We start from the raw sequence: 24,778 nt of genomic DNA on the forward strand, positions 1-24,778 counted from the left end.
ACTATTCATGCACTTCAGTTTAAAAGGGAGTAACATTAGTCTGAGGGCACATCAAAATGCCTTCCCAGATCCTCTGAACTAATGATAAAAGTCTTCCCAACCTTCAGAACCTCCAATGTCCTCTAGAGACTACTCAGCCTTTTCAGTGTGTATTAGATGTGTATGTTTTCTCCCCAACTAAACTAAACTTGAAGTCAGAGTCCACTTCTGATTCACCCTAGTGGTCTTCACTGCCTTCACAAAACAGGTGCTTAGCTGGCAAATGAGGTAGAGAATAGGATCTGAGATATTATTGGCACCAAATTTTATACAGAAAACAAACATTTCATGAAGAAAAAGAGGGGGGGCTTAAGAAAGCATAAAGGTCATAGGACAAGATACAGGCCTCATTAGGAAAATTAAGTAGACACAAATCTGAGGAACACACAAATTATGGTATGATTATTTTACATAGGGATTCTTTTCCAAAACTGAACCTTCTCAGAGTTTCTTTAACTGTGAAATTCCCTATTTGAATACATTTAAGTGCACTGCGTACATTTAAGTGTATTTAACTATGCACAAATTGAATGTGTAGTCTTTAAGGAAATATTATGTAAAAATTTCCATGTGCCTAGAAATCTGCCATTAAACTCAAAAGAAAACACAACTGTAATCTTTAAAAAACCATCTGGAACATAACTGAGAGCAGGGATTCTGATCATCTTGCTAACTGGCTATACCCCCAGGCTCTAGTAAGCACAGTGCCTAGCAGTCTAATCTGCATAGCATTCACAAGTTGACTAAAGAGGAGAAGACAGTACCAGATTCAAATCTCTAATTACTGAGAATTTTCCGATGCTAGATTAGGCTCTCTGGTTTATGGCTACTTTGACTATTTTGACTACTCCTCATGATATGTACTCGGTTGCCAGTTAAGTGTATATAAATGACCAATGGTTAAAAACTTTACAAATGTATAAATTCTAAATTAGATGTAGATGAGTTAATAGTATTGTTTTAATGTTAATTTCTTAACTTTGATAGTTATACTGTGGTTCTGAAGTTACTGGTAGGGTTAAGGGTATACATAGGAACTCATTGTACTAATTTGTAACTTTCTTGTAAGTCTAAAATTATTTCAAAATGAAGTGAAAAAATTTAATTAGAAATACTTACTGCACCAAGTGATGGTCCATATCTTCCTGTGGCAACTTTACACACATAACTAACAAAATTGGAAATAACACCTAAGAAATAAATCACATTTCAGTAATTTTAGTGAAGTACAAAAATGGCTTCCATTCTGACCTCCACTCCACAGAGACTAACACTGTTGGGGTCTACCCGGGTCACTACAAGGTGCAGGCATAAATAGTATGCTGCCTACCACTTCAGATCTGTTACAGGGAAAGCACAGTCTGACCCACTGCACCACTTCCGGAGTAACACAGGGTCACGCACTTTACCTCTTAGTTATCATCTTCCTCATCGACACTGTATGAAGAAAGACTAGTTCCCAAATTCACCAGCTGTCTGGGAATTCTCTGGACTGCACTCTAAACACTAAATCGGAATCTCTGGAGTGGGACCGAGGAGTCTATATTTTACCCAGCTTGCCAAATGAATGTGTTCCAGATCTAGACTAGATGATCCTTTACAGGTCCCTTTGGCACCACTGTCATCTGAATTGAGTGTGGCTAATTTTAAAAAACAACTTTCTATAGAGCAGGAATTAATGGCACTTGAAACAGACCCTTTGTACCTACAACAACATGAGTGCTTGGGAAAAGAAGTACACACTTATTAGGCCAAAGACATTGCTCAGCTGCTGTTTTGAAGGACTAGGTACACATGAGTATTTAATTAACACTGATTAAGTACTCACTCTGGGCCTTGTGGTAGATTTTATCCCTTCTACAACCCCATGTCATGAGAGTAAGTATTGTTATCCTCAGAGAGGTATAGTCTTTTCTGCAACATCACACAGTGGTAGCCAAAATAGGATCTGAACCTAGGTCTTCCATCTCCACGCTCAGTGTCTTTTCACTACACATAACTGCCAGCTACACTGTTTTTAAATGAAGGGATTTTAGGAATGAATTTTTACAGTTTATAAAACGTTTTAATTAAGTACATTTTACATCAGAAAGATAAGTAAAAAAAAAAATTTTGGAGTTAGGTAAAATTGCCAATTTACCAGCATCTAGGAACCTGGAATCTTGCACTATCATTTGCTAGCTAAAATAAGGAAATGATGCTACCTCCAGGATGACTAAAGTGGTTCCATGCTAATATATGCTTGCAACAAAGAACGAACTCATTCTTGACAATCTTATTGGATAGCTCTAATCAAAAGCTTTCTGGAAACTGAACACACTTGGAAATTGAGTGTAAGATTATTTAACAAATATCTAGATGATTGAGGCAGCCAGGAAGTCTGGGAACCACCAATCTATAAAATGGTAGGCCTGAGCTAAAGACACCAAGGCCTAGGGAGATAAAATGACATGCTTAAATACTACACCAGTTTGTATCCTTCTCTCTATACAATCTGAGGAACAAATATGTACTGAGCACTTACTGTATACAGAATATGGCTATAATCGTTCCCTTTGTCCCTTCTCCAGATAGGTGAGAGCACTTATACTCTGAAAGGGCCAAGATGAAAGCTTATTACCTGCAGATAAGTACACTGCCATGAACTGCTCTTGACCGAGAATGTTCACTATGCTGGAGGAGAAGCTCCACAAGACATACATATTTGCTGCCATGTGAAACAAGGAGAAATGACTGAATGTTGACAGCAACATTGGAGAACAAAGGACCTCTACAACAAAGAAAAACAGTTTTGTAATTGTGGAACACACAGACAGTAAAAATGATCCATTTTAGACTTTTTTCATTATTATTATTATGAAACAAACATATGAAACCAGAGCCAGTCAAAAGATTGGATAAGATAGTTCAAGACAGCATTTTTCAATGTGATAAAAAGCTATCTTAAATCTCTTTTCTAGTTAGTAAGCAACCAATAAAACTTCTAGGTCAATGAAAGCAACTTGTCCTACGGGAAAAGTTAGAAAAAAGAAATAGTAAATTATTTCAACTACAAAAATAAAATTTCAATTACTCTTCAAAGAGTAAATCTGCAGTGATCACGGACCTTAAGTCACTAAAAAATATTTAGGTTTCTACCATGTACAAGGTACATTTTAGGTGCCTGGTCACAGCTATAAGAGAAATGAGGTTCCTGTCCTCCAAGAGCTTACAGTCTGTCCTCCACATTTTGCTTATAATTACTGACAAAAAGTCATTTTTTTATAGCACTTCAATTACCATAAAGCATATTTCTTCCATACTGTCTCTACCTCAAAATAAAATCACACAAGTTAGACTTACTTGAGGCTGGATTGGATGTGAAATATCTCATCATTGTCCGCTGTAGGGAAGGTACTCTCCACAAACAAAATACAAAAACATTTGCAGCTATGATACCTGCAAAATAAACATTTATAACTTAGTGAAGTTAAAAATAAAAGCAAAGAAAGTCTGATCAAAAGTCCCTGGTGGTCCAGTGGTTGAGACTTCGCCCTCCAAAGCAGGGGGTGTGGGTTTGATCCCCGGTCGGGGAGCTGGGATCCTGCATGCCTCAGCCAAAAAACCAAAAAACATAAAACAGAGGCAGTAATGTAGCAAGTTCAATAAAGACTTTAAAAGTTGTTCACATCAAAAAGAAAAACAAAAATTTTAAAGAAAAAAAAAAAGTCCACCCAAATAAGAGTTTTCTACCACAATTATTTAACTGTATTATATACCTGGGGGGGGTGGGGGTAGATAAGTGAAGAGAAGTTAAGTGAAATCAACGTTCTTGAGTATCAAAACTGTCACAGGTTGGTAGTCAGTGAATTCCTGGAAAATTGCAAACGCTCTAGGAGCTAACTTTCTTCACTCAGATTCATATCTTACTTTTTCAGAATAGTTCACTCTTCTCGATAATCAGGTCAATAATTATTATTTGAAAATGGCCAAGTGAAAAACAGAAGTAATGTACAGAATTAGGTTCTTTGGCGAAGAGTAAAAAAGCTACATAATACTGCTTCTTTTTCCACAGGGAATGGTATGCTTCTTTAACTTCTGGGCAGCTTATGGAAACACCTATGGATCATCTATGTAGGGACTTCCCTGGCAGTCCAGTGGTTAAGATTCTGCACTTCCACTGCAGGGGGGCGCAGGTTCGATTCCTTGTCAGGGAAGTAGGATCCTGCATGCCGCTTGGCATAACCAAAAAATAAGTTTAAAAAAAAAAAAAGGTCATCTGTGTAGATGAAGATCCATATGTCTAAGAAAAATACTCATTAGGTAATAAGAATTCAGGAACAGTCTGGAAGAATTTTGCAACTGCTTTTGAAAATATGTTTACATGTGGGAGTTGGGTGACTTTCATTTTTCTGCAAGAACTGATGTTGCTAGAACTACTGCTAAATTAAGTTTATTTAATGATATATCTTACTAAATAGTTAATTCTAGGGAAGAAGTTGAGTTATTCTTTAAAAACTACAAACTTTAAAAAAATAAAAAATATATTTTAGGTACCACAACTCCTTACACACAGTAGGCACTCATCTACTTGCATTAAAGAAATTTAAACAGGTATTCATTCCTCCAGTCTCTTTAGGCAACAGGCAGCTAGCCCTTTCAACTTCTTCAATGATAATAAGGACTGATTCCAGCAACATTCTGGTAAAAGTATTTTAGAAGATATTCATTCAACAGTCCCAGCTACCTACTGGCATTCCTAGTCTCTCTAGTTTTTGCTCTTCTACTTGAATTAGAATCTATGAAAAATGGTAGTTTCCAAAGACATTTTTCCCATTTTAATATCTGAAATCAGGTTGCATCTTACAATCGGTAGTGTGTCCAATTAACTGGTAGTATCCTTCCTTTCTTCACAGCACACTGAATGGTGTTCTACTGCATTTAACTGAACTGATCCTATCAATTTTATCAGATGCTCTACTAGTGAGGACTGTGACTATGATTATGACAGCTATTTTACCATCTTTAGTAAATAACCAGAACTCTTTCCAAGATGGTGTGAGGGACAGTATTTAAAAAAAAAAAAAAATGAGGGAAAGGGATCACAAACAAGGCAAGTAAGAGCACTGTGTATACCTCCCAATGAGGAATCTGGAACCCTGGGCAGAGCCTCCTCAACTGGAGGAACAGACCTCAGGGGTTTATCATAAAAGGAAGTGAGCAGTGATTAGTATTGCCTGGGGTTCTTTAGTTTCTTTTGCAGAGTCAAACATCTTTACTAACCCAGAGAACTCTTAGATCTAGATTGTTGTACAGTGTTTGATATCTCAGGGTAAAAAAGACTTGAAAATAGTCTGGCCCAGATTTCCATGGTCATAAAGATAACCAGTTAGGGCTTTGCCATTTGCTCCAATTACGGTTCACTGCAAAGAAAGCAAGATGGGGCCCCTGACCCCACCCGCTGAAAAATGCCAACAACTACTCTGCATACTCTGCCAGTTTCACAGGCTACTTCGTGAAACCGGTGACGAACAGCACTCACTTCTAGAACCTTCAAGCACCTCACCGCTGTAGAGTAGTAGAGAGCATCTCTGGCTGAAGAGATTACAAAAGAAAAGACTTGAAGGGAAAAGATAACCAAAAGATACCTAGGTTAACATAACAGTAGCCAAAGAGTTAACACTGTGTTTTCAATCTAAACGTAAGAGGCCTTTGTGGTAAATCTGACAGAATACTGGCACTAGAACACGCTGTCATCGAACCCTTCACTTCAAAGATCAGCGGTCTATAATTAGGCATCCCATCAGTAAACAACTGAACATATATACCCAAATTACGTACAGGAACAACTATAGTTCATTTTTCACTAACCAAAAAAATAAAAAAGTAAAATGCAGATATTTTCTTCCTTGCATTTCCCATTTTGAAGGCCAAGTATAGATGAGAAAACTGAAGCTCTAGGAGGTACAAGTTTTCAGAGAGCCAAATTCAGTACGTAAGCCAGAATTCCTAATCTAGTGCTCTTTCCACTAGACACAGAGACATGGGTAGCCAAGGGGATTTCTTTTGACCTTGGTCACTCTAGGAGTTCAGACACCAAAGGGCTCCTTACCTGGGGAACAGCATAGGATGGTCCCTAGAAGAAAGTAAGCAGGAGGAGGTGTGACAATCCTAGGCCTACTGAGGAAGCACTACACTTTGTCTAAAGGTAAGGGTGAAGGAGCCGAGCAGGACTGGCTCTGTCCTATTTAAACTATAATCTGGGCAAGAGGCCTCATCTCTCAGCCTCAGTTTCCTCTTCTGTAACATGGGGGTAATAAAATCTATCTCGAAGAGTTGAGTGATGATTAAATGAGAAAGCATGATTAAATGTGGTCACAAGAGACAGCTCAATAAATGAAAAATATGTAGAAAGGGAATGGCCTTTTCAGGTGTGAATCCTAGGTATGTCACTTACAAGCTTTGCAGCCTGTGGTATTTCACTGCCTTCACTTCAGTTTCCTCATCTGTAAAATGAGGATAATACTTGCTACACATCATAAAGGTTGTAGTGAGGCTTAAATGAGATAGCAGATGCACCCAGTATGTAGACGCTCCAAGAAAACGGTTCCCTCCCCTTCCTTCTCCTCTGACAGGAAGAACTGCTTAGGGCCTCTGTTTCTATCTCCATTTAGGAGGAGTGTTACTTGCCTCCTCCTGACTCAACCATGTCTTAGACTAGCTTGGCACTATTGATTAGGGAAGGTCGCTGCTGCCTCAGTGCCTACCTTTACCAAAAGTGATGCACCAGGGACTTCCCTGGTGGCACAGTGGTTAAGAATCCACCTGCCAATGCAGGGGACACAGGTTTGATCCCTGGTCCGGAAAGATCCCACGTGCCGTAGAGCAGCTAAGCCCATGTGCCACAACTACTGAGCCCATGTGCTGCAACTACTGAAGCCCATGCACCTAGAGCCCCTGCTCCACAATAAGAAAGTCACCGCAATGAGAAGTGCATGCACTGCAATGAAGACCCAATGCAGCCAAAAACAAAAAACAAAAAACAAAAAAACAAAGCAATGCACTGGATTCTATCAGTAAGATTAATGGAGTAAGGCCCTCCAAAAATTCTCTGCTTCATAAAAGCAATGAAAAAACTGGTTAAAAACATGTTAAAATCTACTTTTTCAGATCTCTGGAAACTAGCCAAAGGCTTGCAGCAACCCAGCATTTTTTAAGAAAAATGGATGAATCTCGATAAGAACAATGAGCTTTGAGGCATTTCAACTTGCCCTAGTCCCATCCCCCACTTTCCAGATATAAGTTAGCCATGAAAAAAATCCACTTTCCCAGTGCCACCTGGCAACCACCAGAGATAGCAGAATGGAACTGAATCTCCTTCAAAGCCTTGTTCCCAAAGAATTATCATCATCTGACCTGATAACAGTTTCTTGGAAGATCCCACTTGCAATGATGTCTGTATTTCACCTGACTGGAAACCCAAGTGCAAAACTCATCTCCCCAGGGGTCATTTGTCAAAAGCAATTACAGGCAAGTGTTTTAAGTTTGCAGCTGCCTGAGGTGATGGATAATAGAGACTAAACAAAAATCTTAAAAGGAAAATATGAGGAATGAGATGTCCACAGGGGCTTACAAAACCTCCAACATATTTCTGGGATCTAGAAAGCCACAAGAATAAGACGAAGTAGACTTTAAGACAGTATTTGTTACTAGAGACAAAGAATGATATTATACAATGACCAAAAGGTCAAAAAAAACCCCAAAACTTGATATTCATGAAGATATAACAATTACAAATATATATGCTCCTAACAATAGAAACCCAAAATAAATGAAATAAAAATTGACAGAACTTAAGGGAAAAATAAATGACTTGATAATAGTTGGGAGACTTTAATACCTCATTTGCGATAATCAGATTATCAAATCAGGCTCCCTGACTTCAGACTATACTACAAAGCTACAGTAATCAAGACAGTAAGGTACTGGCACAAAAACAGAAATACAGATCAATGGAACAGGATAGAAAGCCCAGAGATAAACCCAGGCACATATGGTCACCTTATCTTTAACAAAGGAGGCAAGAATACAATGAAGAAAAGACAGCCTCTTCAGTAAGTGGTGCCGGGAAAACTGGACAGCTACATGTAAAAGAATGAAATTAGAACACTTCCTAACACCATACACAAAAATAAACTCCAAATGGATTAAAGACCTACATGTTATGCCAGACACTCTAAAACTCTGAGAGGAAAACATAGGCAAACCACTCCGACATAAATCACAGCAAGATCCTTTTTGACCCACCTCCTAGAGTAATGGAAATAAAAACAAAAATAAACAAATGGGACCTAATGAAACTTAAAAGGTTTTGCACAGCAAAGAAAACCATAAACAAGATGAAAAGACAACCCTCAGAATGGGAGAAAATATTTATAAATGAAGCAACTGGCAAAGGATTAATCTCCAAAACATACAAACAGCTCATGCAGCTCAATATCAAAAAAACAAACAACCCAATCAAAAAGCACGCAGAAGACCTAAATAGACATTTCTCCAAAGAAGACACACAGATGGCCAACAAACACATGAAAAGCTGCTCAACATCACTAATCATTAGAGAAATGCAAATCAAAACCGCAATAAGGTATCACCTCACACCAGTCAGAATGGCCCTCATCAAAAAATCTACAGACAATAAACGCTGGAGAGGGTGTGGAGAAAAGGGAATCCTTCTGAACTGTTGGTGGGGATGTAAACTGATACAGCCACTATGGAGAATAATATGGAGATTAAAATACTACCATATGACCCAGCAATCCCACTCCTGGGTATATGCCCTGAGAAAACCATAATTCAAAAAGATACATGTACCACAATGTCCACTGCAGTACTATTTACAATAGCCAGGACATGGCAGCAACATAAATGTCCATCAACAGATGAATGATAAAAAAGATCTGACACGTATACACAATGGAATATCACTCAGCCATAAAAAGCAACAAAATTGAGTTATTTGTAGTGAGGTAGATGGACCCAGAGTCTGTCATACAGACTGAAGAAAGTCAGAAAGAGAAAAACAAATACCGTATGCTAACACATATATATGGAATCTAGAAAAAATGGTACTGATGAACCTAGTAGAAATCCACCAGCAAAAGAATGAATATGGACACCTTCTCCAAACTGAATACAAACATTAATTCAAAATGAAGCAAAAACCTAAATGTAAAAGCTAAAACTATAAAACTCTTAGAAGGAAACATAGGTATAAATTTTTGTGACCATGGATTAGGTCACAGTTTCCTTGATATAACACTTAAAGCATAATAAAATTAAAAAGGGATAAAATGGACTTCATTAAAAAGTTCGTGCTGCAAAGAACACTATTAAAGTGATGACAATCCACAGAATAGGAAAAAAATATTTGCAAATCATGTATCTAATAAAGGTCTAGGATCCAGAATATATAAACAACCCACCAAAAAGAAAACTCAAAAAACAGACAAAGCAGGACTTCCCTGGTGGTCCAGTGATTAGGACTCTGCGCCTCCACTGCAGGGGGCGCAGGTTCAATTCCTGATTAGGGGAACTAAAATCCCACATGCTGGGTGATGCGACCAAAAAAAAAAAAAAAAAGAACAAAAGATTTAAACAGACATTTCTCCAAAGAATAAATGGACCATTGCACATGAAAAGATGCTCAACATCACTAGTCATTAGGGAAGCCCAGTGAAAACCATGAGATATCACATGCCACACGTTAAGATGGCTATTATTTAAAAAAAAGGAAAATAACAAGTATTGGCAAGGATATGTAGAAACTGCAACTCTTCTATCCATACGTTGTTGGTAGGAATGTAAAACGATGCAACTATTGTGAAAAACAGTTCAGCAGTTTCTCAAAAAGTTAAACATAGAATTATATGATGCAGCAATTCCATTTCTAAATATATACTCCGAAGAACTGAGAGCGAGGACTTAAAACAGACTTACACACAAATGTTCTTAGCAGCATTATTCACAACAGCCAAAGGCTGGAAACAGATCAAATGTCCATCAACAGATGACTGGATAAACAAAATGCTGTGTATACATACAATGTAATATTATTCAGCCTTAATACAATGGGAAAAAGACAGTCTTTTCAGCAAGTGGTGCTGGGAAAGTTGGACAGCTGTGTGTAAATCCACACAAAAATAAACTCAAAATGGCTTAAAGACTTAAATATAAGACATGACACCAGGGCTTCCCTAAGCCCGTGTGCCACAACTACTGAGCCCATGTGCTACAACTACTGAAGCCTGCATGCCTAAAGCCCGTGCTCCGCAACAAGAGAAACCGTTGCAATGAGAAGCCTGCACCCTGCAACAAAGGGTAGCCCCCCTCTCCACAATTAGAGAAAGCCCGGATGCAGCAACGAAGACCCAACATAGCCAAAAATAAAATAAATATATAAATAAAACAAATTTATTTTTTTAAAAAAGACATGACACCGTAAAACTCCTAGAAGAGATCATAGGCAAAACATCCTCTAACATAAATTGTACCAATGTTTTCTTAGGTCAGTCTCCCAAGGCAATAGAAATAAAAACAAAAATAAACAAACGGGACCTAATCAAACTTATAAGTTTTTGCACAGCAGAAGAAACCATAAACAAAATGAAAAGACAACCTATGGAATGGGAGAAAATGTTTGCAAATGATGCGACTGATGAGAGCTTAATTTCCAAAATATACAAACAGCTCATACAACTCAACCAGGGACTTTCCGGGTTGTCCAGTGGTTAGGACGCAGCATTTTCACTGCCAAGGGCCAGAGTTCAATCCCTGGTTGGGGAACTAAGATCCCGCAAGCCACTGGCATGGCCAATCAATAAATAAAAACAAAGAAACCAGAACAAGAAGCAGAAGACCTAAACAGACATTTCTCCAAAGAAGAAATACAGATGGCCAACAGACACATGAAAAGATGCTCAACATTGCTAATATTAGAAAAATACAAATCAAAACTAAAACTATAATGAGGTACCACCTCACACTGGTCAGAATGGCCATCATTAAAAAGTCAACAAATAACAAATGCTGGGGAGGGTGTGAAGAAAAGAGAACCTTCCTATACTGTTGGTGGAAATGTAAGATGTCGCAGCCACTGTGGAAAACATTATGGAGGTTCCTCAGAAAACTAAGAATAAAATTACTATATGATCCAGCAATCCCACTTCTGGGCACATATCCAGACAAAGCTATAACTCAAAAACACACATGCTCCTCAATGTTCATAGCAGCGCCATTCACAATAGCCAAGACATGGAAACAACCTAAATGTCCATCGAGGAATGAATGGATAAAGAAGATGTGGCACGTGGAATACTACTCAGCCATAAAAAAGAATGAAATAATGCCATTTGCAACAACATGGATGCAACTAGAGATTATCATACTAGGAGAAGTGAGTCAGAAAGACAAAGACAAATATGATATGACATCACTTATATGTGGAATCTAAAATATGACCAAATTGAGACTTCCCTGGTGGCACAGTGGTTAAGACTTCGAGCTCCCAATGCAGGGGGCCTGGGTTCAATCCCTGGTCAGGAAACTAGATCCCATATGCATGCTGCAACTAAGACCCAGCACAACCAAATAAATAAATTAAAAATAAATAAAGAAATAATAAAATATGACACAAATAAACCTATATGAAACAGAAACAGACTCACAGACATAGAGAACAGACTTGTGGTTGCCAAGGGGGAGGCAGCTGGGGGAGGGATGGAGTTGGAGTTAGCAGATGTGAGCTTTTATATATAGAATGGATAAACAACCAGGTACTACTGTATAGCACAGAAAACTATATTCAACATTCTATGATAAACCATAATGGAAAAGAATATTTTAAAAAAGGAATGCATACATATGTATAACTAAATCACTTTGTTGTATAGCAGAAATTAACATAATGCAAATCAACTACACATCAATAAAAAAAAATTGAAAAAAATGCAGTATTATTCAGCCTTCAAAAAGAATGAAATTCTGATATATGCTAAAATATTGATGAACCTGGAAAACAGTATGCTAAACAACAGAAGCCAGACACAAAAACATATTTTATAATTCCACTTATATGAAGTGCAGGCAAACTCATAAAAACAGAAAGTAGAATGGTGGTTACCAAATGCTAAGGGGTGGGGGAAACAGGAAGTTATTATTTAATGGGTACAGAGTTCCTGTTTGGGATGATGAAAGGTTCTGGAAATGGATAGTGATGACAGTTGCATGACATTGTAAATGTACTTAATGCCACTGAATTGTACACTTTATGGCTAAAATGATAGATTTTATGTTATGTATATTTTACCACAATAAAAAAAATACAAAAAAAAATTGTAGTTGCTGACATATTTAGAAGAAGACAGGCAATAACAAATGGAATACTCATACACTGACTAAGGGAATATAAAATGGTGCAGCCACTTTAGAAAACAATTTGGCATTCTTCAGAAAGAAAACAGGGAAAAGTGGATATCCACACTCAAAAGAATGAACTTGGACTCCTATCTTACACCATACACAAAAATAAACTAAAAGTTGATTAGAGACCTAAAGGTAAGACGAAAAACTAAAACTCCTAGAAGAAAACAGGGGAAAAGCCGCGTAACATTGGATTTGGCAATGACTTCTTGGATATGACACCAAAAGTACAGACAAAAAAACAAAAACAGACAAATGGGACATCAAACCTAAAAGCTTTTGTGCAAAGGACACAATCAACAGAGTGAAAGGCAACCTACAGAATGGGAGAAAATATTTGCAAATTATATATCTGATAAAGAGTTAATATCTAGAATGTATAAAGAATTCCTACAACTCAACAACGAAAGTCAACCTGATTAAAGTGAGCAAAGCCCTCGAGTGTTTATTCCAAGATGATATTCAAATGGCCAACCAACATATGAAAAGAGGCACAATATAGCTAATTAGAGAAATGCAAATCAAAATCACAATAATGTGTCACCTCACACCCATTAGGATGGCACCCATTTTTTAAAAAACCATACACAGAAAATATCAAGTGCTGGCAAGGATGCAGAGAAATCAGAACTCTTGTACACTGTTGGTAGGATTGTAGAATGGTACAAACACTATGGAAAGAAGTATGGAGCTTCCTCAAATAATTAAAATACAACTACCATATAGTTCAGGAATCGTACTTCTGGCTACATATCCAAAAGAACTAAAAGCAGGGACACAAGAGATCTGCATGCCCATGTTCCTAGCAGCACTATGCACAACAGCCAAGAGTTGGAAGCAACCCAAATGGCCATCGAAGAATGAAAGGATAAACAAAATGTGGTGTACACACACAATGGAATAAATTTTTCAGCCTTAAAAAAGGAAGGAAATCTTGTTACATTACAACATGGATGACCCTTGAGGACATTATGTTAAGTGAAATAAGCCAGTCAAAAAAGACAAGTACTGTATGATTCCACTAATATGAGGTATCTAAAGAAGTCAAATTTAAAGAGACAAAAAGTGGCATGGTAGTTACCAGGGGTTAGGGAAGGGGAAAAAAGGGAAATTGTTGTATAATGGGTATAGAGTTTCAATTTTACAAGATGAAAAGAGTTTTGAAGGTATTTCACGACAATGTGAATATACTTTACTGAACTGTACACTTAACAATGGTTTACATGGTACACTTTATGTGTTTTTATCACAATTTTTAAAAAGTTAAACAGAGTACCATATGACCCAACAATTCCACTTCTAGGTATGTTAGCAAGAGAAATGAAAACATATGTCCACACAAAACATATATATGAAAGTTCATAGCAGCATTATCATAATATTAAGCCAAAAAGTAGAAATAAATGTCCATCAACGTGAATGAACAAAATGTGATATATCCATATAATGGAATATTATTTAGCCATAAAAAGAAATACATGCCATTATGGGTTAACTTTGAAAACATTATACTAAGTGAAAGAAGCAGCCACAAAAGGCCTCCTATTATGTGATTCCATTTTTATGAAGTCTCCAGAACAGGCAAATCCACAGAGAAAGAAAGTGGCTGTCTAGGGCTAAGGGGAGGAGGGGAATAGGGATTGACTGCTAACAGCTAATGAAAATGTTCTGGGATTAGGTGATGGTGATAGTAGCACAACCTTTGTGAATATAATAAAAAACCACTGAATTATAACCACTTGAATAACAAGAATCTGAACTGCACAGGTCCACCTATATAAAGATTTTTTTCAAAAGTAAATACTATGGTACTACATGAGCCATGGTTGGCTGAATTCACCAATGTATAACAGCAGACAGAGTGCTGGCTATAAAGTTATACACAGATTTTTGACTGTGTGGAGGGTCAGCACCCCTAACCTCTGCGTTGTTTAAGGATCAACTGTGTTTTTTTAAAATGATGAATTTCAGGATATGTGAATTATACCTTAATTTAAAAAAAAAAAGATACACTGATTTGAGAAGCACTGCTTGGGGTTCAGTGACCTCAGTCTATTTTCCTCCTTAGCCAAGGAAGGGGGTACAGCCTCTTTCTCTTTTCCTTAAAAAAAAAAAAAAAAAAAAAGACTATCCCAATTGGAGCCCAGTAGTTAAGTATAGCATCCCTCTGTTTCTGAGGTGGGCCAACTTACCCCCCGACAGCTCCTCTATCTGAATGAAGCTACATGTGGCCAGTCCAGACACTGACAAGCACATACACCCACAGCAGCCAAAGAATTGAATTCAAGCAGTCCCTACCTCAGGTTCCCTGGGAACCAGGACTACAGGCACAGGGATCATTCTGTCGGCCTCACACAGTGACTATCATTTCCCCTCCTGGGAAGTATCCACAAAACAAGTTAAGGACTGGTCTCACAGCTTCCTGGAATCAAGAGGAAATCCAAAGAGACTATCCATCTTCCATCCTCCTATGAAAGCAAGACTAAAGACAACCTAAACATCCATTAATAGAAGACTTGTTACAATAGTATTCATTTGAATGGGCTACTACAATGCCATTAAAAAGAATGATCTTGGGTTGCTGGTAATTTCTATTTCTTGATCTGGGTGCTAGTTATGTGGATGTGCTCAGTGTGTGAAAATTAGTTGTATATCTAACAGTGTGTTCTTCTACGTATATTATACTTCAATAAAATATTTTTTAAAAGCATACAACACACCTATTTGTATCAATATGGAATGTCCTTTAAAATACTAAGTGAAAAAAAAAATAAAGGTGTAGAGGAATTTTGTATTACATGCTACCATTTGTGTTTAAACCACAGTTAGATACAGATATAAATGCCTATATATAAATAGGTGCTTTAGAAGAATATACAAGCAATTAAAAAGGCAATGGTTATGGGGATGCAACTGGAAGTCTACAGGGAGAGAGATTTATTTTTATTTTATATATTCTCTAACACTATTTTAATGTTACCATGCACATTTATTATTTTACAATGACAGACTATAACCCAAGTAGCCAAAATGTCTCCCTTTCTTCACTGAATGCCAGCCTGCTGCCTTGGGACAATTTCCTGTAATTTGGGGTATGAATCTGCACCCAGATACCTGGGATGCGGGAAGGCAGTGTGGTTTATCAGAAAGGTAATTAGTGGTGGTTTGCTATAGCAGAAAGTGAAAGGATGTAAAAAAAAAAGTATATTATCTGAACTAAGGAGTTTGTTTCCCATCTCCAGCCTTTCTAGCTGTGTGATCTCAGCCAAGTTATTTAAGCTCGCGGAGCCTCAGTTACCCCATCTGAACAATGAGGATACCATTAACAGTGCTCTTAAGATAAACAATAAGGATTAACAATAATATGTATGTTTGTAAAGTACCCAACACAGTACTTAAAGCCTAGTTGGCACTCAAGCATTAGTTATGTTACCCTTTCCCCAGAAATAACTAAAAAATAAACTAATCCTGGTAAAAACAGATGAGCAAAAAAGAAAAAATAGATGTTAGAGGTTGGGGCAGAGGTCCAAGAGCCTGGAGTGCAGCAGTGCCTAAATTTTGGAGCTGACAGTAGATATGAACTTGTCGAGGAATTGTGACACCATCTTCTTAAGATTTTGCTCCCCACTCCTCCTCCTCCTTCCTGTCCCCTCCTCGATCAGATACAATAATTTGGCAGGTTCTTCCCTCTCAGCTTTACCCAAATCCCAATATAGGACAGTCAGAATTCTGTTGAACTAACAGGAAAACCTGACAAGTGCCTCATAGGCATCTCTAAAAGCTAGAAATGTAGGGGAAATACTCTCCTGGGGGGGTTGCCTGGGGACATCCAGTACAGGCTTAAAAGCCTTACAGAGCAAGGCAATACAGGAGACTAGCTGAAATGTAAAAGTACCAAGGACAAGCCAACTTTAAAGAATGGTACTTGATGCTCCCACTTCATCCTACAAACACCAAGTGAACTTACAACAACTTTTTCAGAGCAATGTGAAGTTTGGGGAAATATGTCTGTGTAACAATTAAGACAAAAAAAAAAAAAAATCCCTAAACCAGATAAGAAAAAAAAAAGGATTAAGGGATTAAGCCCAGTTCTCTGGTAGATCTTGACAAAGTGATTCCCAGAGATAGAATCAGATAGAAGAGTCAAAAACTAAGGACTCCAAAACTGCTATCAGCTCTAAGGAGGGAAGGTTTTTCACCTCACCACTAGATTCCACCTTAACATAGTCAATTACATAAGGTATCCCTTATGATTTGAACTGTTCTTATCCAAACCTAGGAATCAAAAGAGATATGGATAAATTTGAGATATCCCTTATTATACCTCAAGCTCAGGAAACAAATGCATTTGGATAAAACATTTTGCTCTCAACTTGCTATAACCAAACTCTTGCCATCCCAATTCATGAGCACATTAGATTCAGATACCAAGGAATTCTTACATGAAATGTTTGGTGTAGAACTGTGAAATCTTTAACCTGCTAGAGCTTTCAAGCTGCCAGTGTCTAGGTGTGAATACTACAGGGCAAAAAAGCACACCTCACAGAGCTTTGAAACTTTCTAGGTCATGGCCTCCAAAGGACTTGTCAAGTTCTTTCAAAATAGAAAAAGAAAACACTCAGAGAACATCCACAATCCAAGGAAAAAGTGGCACAGGATCAATCTGTCACCCCATAAATCCATCCTCAATAAAAGCCAGGAGCTGAGCCAACCTCACTTAGAATCAGCCTAAAGGAAGCAATCGAAGAGCTAAGCAAGGTCAGTGGGATGAATTCGCACCTCTGAAAAGAGAGGCGATACAACTAAAGCACAAGTTTATTAATCACTGAAATCTTAGTATAAGCTAACTGATTATAAAGCACCACTAACAAATGTTGTGAGGCTAGATTCACTGCTACCAGAATAATTATTTCCTGAAAGAAGAGTCTGAGATGACATTGAACAGATCAAAGAGCATTTCCTCAGCCTTTAAAAGTCACTTAGCTAATCTGACAATAAGTATTTAAGGTCTTCAGCATGACCATTCACATTTATGTGGTTTGAAGTACTTTATACTTAACCTGCTAGTTAGACTGCAACATAACCTAAGGGAAAGAATTCTGATTTTTAATTATCTCCAAATACCAACTTCTCTGAATAAAGTATTTCCTGGCATGAAAAAGGTCTTAAATTCGGATCCCAGGTCTCCTCAAATGTTAAATGACAGAGTCTTTAGCATCTTCAAGGAACACCAGGTACCAACTAACTGTGAGATACTTTGAAAATATCAAAAGAAATCAAAACTCTGCTACCCTACGGAAAGGCTGTTAATTTTCAGAAAACAAGCAAACAAACCAAAAATCTCAATTAATTCCAATGGAAACACGTGTGTTATTACAGAGCTATTCTTGAAGTTATCATTTTTATTAAGACCTCAATGGCTAATCAATCAGTTTGGCAACACACTTTTTTTTTTTTTAATTTATTTATTTTATTGGCTGTGTTGGGTCTTTTTTGCTGTGCGTGGGCTTTCTCTAGTTGCGGTGAGTGAGGGCTACTCTTCGTTGTGGTGTGCGGGGCTCCTCACTGCAGTGGCTTCTCTTATTGTGGGGCACGGGCTCTAGGCGCGTGGCCTTCAGTAGTTGCAGCACATGGGCTCAACAGTTGTGACTCACGGGCTCTAAAGCGCAGGCTCAATAGTTGTGGTGCACGGGCTTAGTTGCTCCGCGGCATGTGGGATCTTCCTGGAGCAGGGCTTGAACCCGTGTCCCCTGCATTGGCAGGCGGATTCTTAACCACTGCGCCACCTTGGAAGCCCTGCCAACATACTTTGAAAAATAATCTTTTGATTCAAGGTCTCATCAATATTCATTCACTCAACAGATTTTAACTGAATGTCTTTACTGTGTGCCAGATATGTACTAGGAGCTATAACAAAATGAAAAATCTCATCATTGTCCTCAAAGATGATACAAGTACAATTACATAAGGCAGGTTGTGTTGGAAGTGATTAAAAAGTGCAACGAGTTCAGGAAAAAAGCACTTCCTGTAGGAAGCAATGTCTAAACCACAGACTTGAAGAGAAGACTGGATCAGGTTCCACCAAGCAGATAGAAAAATTAAACCTTCCAGCGACTTCCCTGGTGGAGCAGTGGTTAAGAATCCGCCTGCCAATGCAGGGGACACGGGTTTGAGCCCTAGGCCAGGAAGATCCCACATACCCAGGAGCAACTACGCCCGTGTGCCACAACTACTGAGCCTGCATTCTACAGCCCGAGAGCCACAACTACTGAAGCCCATGCACCTAGAAGCCTGTGCTCCACAAGAGAGGCCACCACAATGAGAAGCCCACGCACCTCAATGAAGAGTAGCCCCCACCTGCCACAACTAGAGAAAGCCCACACACAGCAATGAAGACCCAACACAGCCAATAAATAAATTAATTTTAAAAAAGAGAGAGAGAAAAATTAAACCTTTCAGACATAGGAAACAGTCTGAATGAAGAAACATAAGCACCTTTTCTCCACTTAAACAGGTATCGAAAATTAAGAGTACCATAAGTCTAACCATATTTGAGGAAAAGCATTATTTTGCTATTTCTCTAGGAAGATTTTTTTTTCCCTATCTGCACAATTGTTAAAGAACTTACAAATCCATTTCCCCAAATTTCTCAAATAACTAAGTCCATAATACACTGCACAACTGTTACCTTGAAGAGCCAGATCTGACTTCCATAAACACTTAAAACAAATAAAATTATCATGGTGATATACACGTTATGGTTACATTTAAAGAGGATATCATAAACAGCATGGTGTAGAAAACAGAAAACTGCCTTTAGGATGAGACAGATCTGGGTTTTGAAACTCAACTCTTACTTACTAGCAGTGTGACCTCCGAAAAGTTCCTTCTCTGAAAGCCAGTTTCCTTATCTGTAAAAAGGGAGGTAACTACCCTGTAAGCAGCCCTGTGAGGTAGGGAGAGAATATGTATAAAGCATGCTGCATAAAGAGGGTACTTAATCAATGTCCCCTTTAGTTACTTAACGGGAAAGTAACAATTACTCAAAACCTATTTCACAAGCTAGGATTTTACTACAAAGATAGATCATTTGATCAATATCAAACTAGATCAAAATGAGAAAATAACTGACCCAGAACCTCTTGGATACCTTATGCCACACTACTTTCAAACCATTACATTAGCCTGAAGGTACAGAAACTGTCTTCTAAACCACTGTAGAGCATGGTACAAAAGCCATTTACTGTGACATACTGTACCTTTTGGTTTGATTTCTCTTCCCTTGAATGGCTAAAACGTGTAAGCTAACACAAACCTGTCACAGTCCGCTGGCCATCACTTAGGTTATTCCACCACCTGTTAATCTAAAACAGAAGGAAATTTGCATATCACCATATGGTAAATACTTTCAGGCTATGTAGATGAAAAGAAAGAAAATGCTCTGTGCATAAATGAGAGAGTCCTCATTTATAAAAATCTCTACTGAACAACAGACATAACAAATATGTGGCAGAGTGGAAAGCACAGGTGATTTACAGTCAGACAGCCTGCATTCTCTACACAAAGCCACTGATTAGCTCTGTGGCGTCAGACAAACTATATCTAAACCTCAGTTTCCTGATACATAAAATGGAGACAGTAACAGTTACCCAGCAGCTCCCCTGGGAGGGGCGTCTATGACGTAGAGCGCCTAGCAAACCATCAGGTAAGTGATTACTCACCAAGACCCAATTTAGTTTTAAAATTCTAACCAAGAATATTTTCTACTAAAATTACTTTTTTAAAAGGTATAATACTAGATTGAGGTTTAGAAAAAGACAGACTCCTAATCTGTTAGGGACACACCTTGAAATTTTTATAGATGATATATGCCTAGAATCTGCTTTACAATAATCAGTGGTGGAGAGGGAAGAGAAAGAAGGGGGACTAGATGAAACATTGGCTATGTGTCAATAATCATTGACTCTAGATGATAGGGGTTCATTATAGTATTCTCTTTACTCTTTTTACTTCGCTTTTGAAATTTTCCATGATTAAAGTTTTTTAATTAAAAAAACTATGTTCTAACTATGAAACTGAACCACACTTTGTATACTATTACAAAAAGAAATCCCCCCCAAAAGTTACAGATCAATATGTGTTTGATTCATATACGATTCCACTTCTGTAATTCACTTGACCCTTGAACAGCAGGGGTTTGAACTGCACTGGACTTAAACGCAGATTTTTTTCAATAAATAGGTACTACAGTATACTACACCACTCACAGTTGGCGGGATCCACACATGTGAGGCCGCTGTTACAGAAGGCTGATTATAAAGTTAAGGGCACATTTGCCACTGCATGGAGGGTCGGTGCCCCAACCCGAGTTGTTCAAGGGTCAACTGTATAATTAAATGTGTGTGAGCTCTCAGACCTTACTCACTGCATATGTAGTAGTGTGGCACAGGGTCCTGGGACCTTCACTTCCCATGTTATATTTATGTGTTATTTCAATTTTAACATGAATTTTATATTTTATATCCTATCATTTAACAATTTTAAACAAATCCATCTTTGGATGAAGATTAAATATATTGCATGTGTCATTTTCACCATTCCAAGGAACAATTTGGGTATCAAAACATTATAGTCCAGAAGCCGTTAGCTTTCAAAAAGAACCAGGATTGTGGAATAGGTCAGTGTTACTATCTCCTCAAACATATTGTACTGAATAAAAACTACCACTCACTGTTGCAGGTTTTACCTGCAAATATTACATTCATTGTTCTTCTGACATAAAGGCCTCTCTAGAACAGGAAGGGCTCCTGCTCCTTGTGTCTATAGGGAAACAAGGAGGAATAAATCCTTCTCCCTACTTAGAGGAACCTTCAACTATCATTAGGAAAAAGAAAACCCAAGGCTGCTCTCTCAAGCTCTCACTGGCCAGGATTAATAAGTTCCTAAGAAGGAGAAAACTGAAGAGGACATCAACCCTCTCTCCAAACTGGACGGGCAGTGTGTCATAAAAAAAAATATGGAGGTGCTTGAAAAACAAATGGACCTGGAACCACAAATTAGTCTATGGTCTCTGCTCACTAAGTATTGTCAAATGAAATAAAATATATGCTTTATCTAAAAGGCAACGTTTTAAGAAAATCAGGTGGAAGGAAGGCCATCAATTTCACATGATGAAAAGTTCTGAAAGCTCTATAGCTGTACCCTTTTCTTGCATCCTCATCCCCCGAGCACAGTTAGAAAATCAACAGTGGGTATTTATCAGAGGTGTAGAAACATCATGTCACTGAAAAGCTTTTTAAAATCCATATAGTATCTCTACCCCTCAAGCATAAAAGTCCCGGTGATTCTAAAATAATCCATTCAGATGACGCAAGTAAAACAGCGGCCCTTAGTAGGGCTGGTAGAGGCTCCAAAACATTAATTTTTAACAACTATCTGAGGTAGTTCTTGATATGTGAGTAGAGGAACAAACTTCTTGGAACACTATTAACAACACTGCCAGACATATAAACCATTAACACTTAATGTTATTAATACAATAGAATCACTCTAAAGAAGAATATTAAGTGCAATTACTAATGTTGCCATTAACTAAGAACACTTCATAAATAACCAGACTTCAAAAACTGATCAACTAGAACAAAAGGCCATGTTACCTCCTTTCTGAAGTCTCCTTCCTTCTGTGGTCTTATGCTATCCAACCAATCAGCTTTTATACCATCAAAATAACTCTGGACCCTGGATTTCAGTGATTCATATTGCCAAATAGCAGCTGATCCAAATGCACAGCCTGTAAACTATATAAAACAAATATATTAAAAAAAATTTTTAAAGAAATAGATCTATACATAGTTCCAATGAAAATATTTCATTTTCATTGCTTTTTATAAACATAAGGAACACATGGCACATTGAAACTTATTAGGTGAAAACAACATTAATTATCTCCCATTTTATTAACTTCACAGTACCCTGGGGCCTATTTACAGTTAGAATTTTTTCAATAAAATTCAAAATATCAACTCAGTATCACTTGCAACGTTGTATCAAATAAAAGGCCCATGAGTTTCTTCTCCAGGGCTTACATAAGTGAACTATAACAGCAATTATTAAATTCACGTTCTCTTGCAATCATGACCCCAGGTCCTTTGGATCCCCCTCCACTTGTCTTTAAGGGAGCCCAAATAGGACAAATAGTATCGATACTTTAACACTACACCTGCAGCAAGGTAGGTAACTTCTAGTGATGAGCTCTTACCCCAACAGTAAAAAACAAAGGCTTTACAAGAGTCCTTATAGGATACGGAGAAGGATAAAAGGCTGTTTCTTCTACAGGAGGAATCAAAGCACTTCTCTTATACGCTTCACTACTTGTTGCTGTATCTGATCTTCGAGGTTCAACCTTCCTGGGTGCTTTTCTGAATCCACATTTTTGCTGAATAAAAAGGTTAAACCTATGGGGAAAATAACAGATTAGAAACAGCTGCATCTTGCAAACAACAACCTCTATGAGCTTCCCCAATTGACCTGCATCATCACCATCTCAGTTTATTGTCACTCTGCAGCCCCAAAGCCGCCAAGACCCCTACTCCCAGGTAGGATTCAGTCAAAACAATGAACTACGCCCTTCTGGAAAAGGGGAGACAGAAACTACAGCAGCTTTACAGAGAATCTGTTTGGGCCATTACTGTGCATCAATCAACAAAATAATTTGTATCCCTCCTCCCCACAGTTTGCAATCCTGTAAAAAGCTGGAGAGCTACAAGTTGTGCTTTTAATTAGCACAGAATAGCTTTGTTATTTTATTTGAAGTTTGGCCAAATTCCAGAACAAACATTTAAATCAAATAATGATTTTCCTTTTGTAAGTACTGATCATTACAAATGGGTGGGTTTTCCCAACCTTGCCCCCTATTTACTTCACTACCAGTTTGGGGGACACCCAACTAAATGTTCTATAAAGGGTTTTCTTGTTTGAGTCCTTATAGCTTCACCTCCTCTAAACATGTGACACTACTGATCATACCTGTCAGCGTCTGTAAGGTTGTACTCCCTGCTCTTCAAACTCACTTTCCTGATGGCTTCCCCCTTTCTCCTATCCATAAAGATACACATGCTTAAAGGATCTAATGGTTCCTTTACACATTTTCCATTCAAACTGAACCCACATAAAGTTGTGAAGCATTTTTTTTCTTTTGTAAAATGGTAATTTCCCCCAGGTGGACCATGTAGAAGCCCCTTCCTGTTTATTCTCATTGTACTCTAACCATACTATCCTTCTAGGCTCATAAAATTTCTTGAAAGCAATCAGACAGGTCTTCTCATCTTTGTAACCCAGGCTCTGAAACACTTTGGTTGAATAAAAGAAAAAGTTCATTTCTGTGGCCTGGATGACTTCTAAGCAAGTAAATGATTCAAATATATGTCTCTAGTCCCAGCCTCAATTTTCTTGTATTTCCAACCATATATTAAATAATTCTACTTGGATATGCTCCCCACTGCTTTAAAACCAATATATTAGAAGGGAATTTATCCCCCTCTACAAACAGCTTCATTTTCTGCCTTCTTTATTCTTTCAGTGGGCCCACAGTTCTCTTAATCACAAGATTAAAAACTTAGAAGTCATTATGGAGTTCTCTCTCCTTAATTCTTACTATCTAATGAAAAACCAACTCTGTCAAATAATTTTTTTCACTCCTAGTCTAGTCCTGTACCTCATGCCTAGACTATAGTAACAGCTTAAGTTCAAACATTCTGTTTTAATATGCTGCATGTTCTTCTTTCCTCACCACTCTTCCACAAACATTCAACACTTCCTCAAGCGCCCCCTCAGAGGGCCAACATTCTCTCCCCACCTCCTACATAATCCCTTAGCTCAGGGGTCCCCAACCCCCGGGATCTAAATGCCAGATGATCTGAGGTGGAGCTAATGTAATAATAATAGAAGTAAAGTGCACGATAAACCTAACATGCTGGAATCATCCTAAAACCATCCTCCCCACCCCCCATCCTCAGAAAAATTGTCTTCCACGAAAATGGTCCCTGGTGCCAGAAAGGCTGGGGACCGCTGCCTCAGCTCATCCCTTCCGGCCTGGAATACCCTACCATTTCCTAACAGATCTCATTGCTTCTAATACTGCACTACTCCAATCCATCCTCCACATTTTATTAAGCACAAATATACTACCATTTCCCTGCTTTAAACCCCACAGTAAATCCCTCATAACCCCACCCAACTCAGCAATGCTACTCCTCTGCTGCAGTACTTACTTCCCTTTCAC

At 38.1% G+C, this 24,778-nt stretch overlaps 1 protein-coding gene across 1 annotated transcript in view; it reads right to left on the bottom strand.

Annotated features, from left to right (window-relative positions):
• PARL (presenilin associated rhomboid like) overlaps positions 1-24,778 on the bottom strand; it is a 51,660-nt gene that overhangs the window by 16,089 nt on the left and 10,793 nt on the right. Inside the window, exons 2-7 of the mRNA XM_057738905.1 lie at positions 22,757-22,952; positions 22,155-22,295; positions 19,814-19,862; positions 3,382-3,477; positions 2,660-2,809; positions 1,159-1,229 (exon numbers count right to left, since the gene is read on the bottom strand). Of these exons, the coding sequence (XP_057594888.1) occupies positions 1,159-1,229; positions 2,660-2,809; positions 3,382-3,477; positions 19,814-19,862; positions 22,155-22,295; positions 22,757-22,952 (703 nt within the window). The remainder of the gene's footprint in view (positions 1-1,158; positions 1,230-2,659; positions 2,810-3,381; positions 3,478-19,813; positions 19,863-22,154; positions 22,296-22,756; positions 22,953-24,778) is intronic.

This window comes from Hippopotamus amphibius, chromosome 6 (genome assembly GCF_030028045.1).
Source record: "Hippopotamus amphibius kiboko isolate mHipAmp2 chromosome 6, mHipAmp2.hap2, whole genome shotgun sequence".
In the NCBI taxonomy this organism is placed as follows: Eukaryota; Metazoa; Chordata; class Mammalia; order Artiodactyla; family Hippopotamidae; genus Hippopotamus; species Hippopotamus amphibius.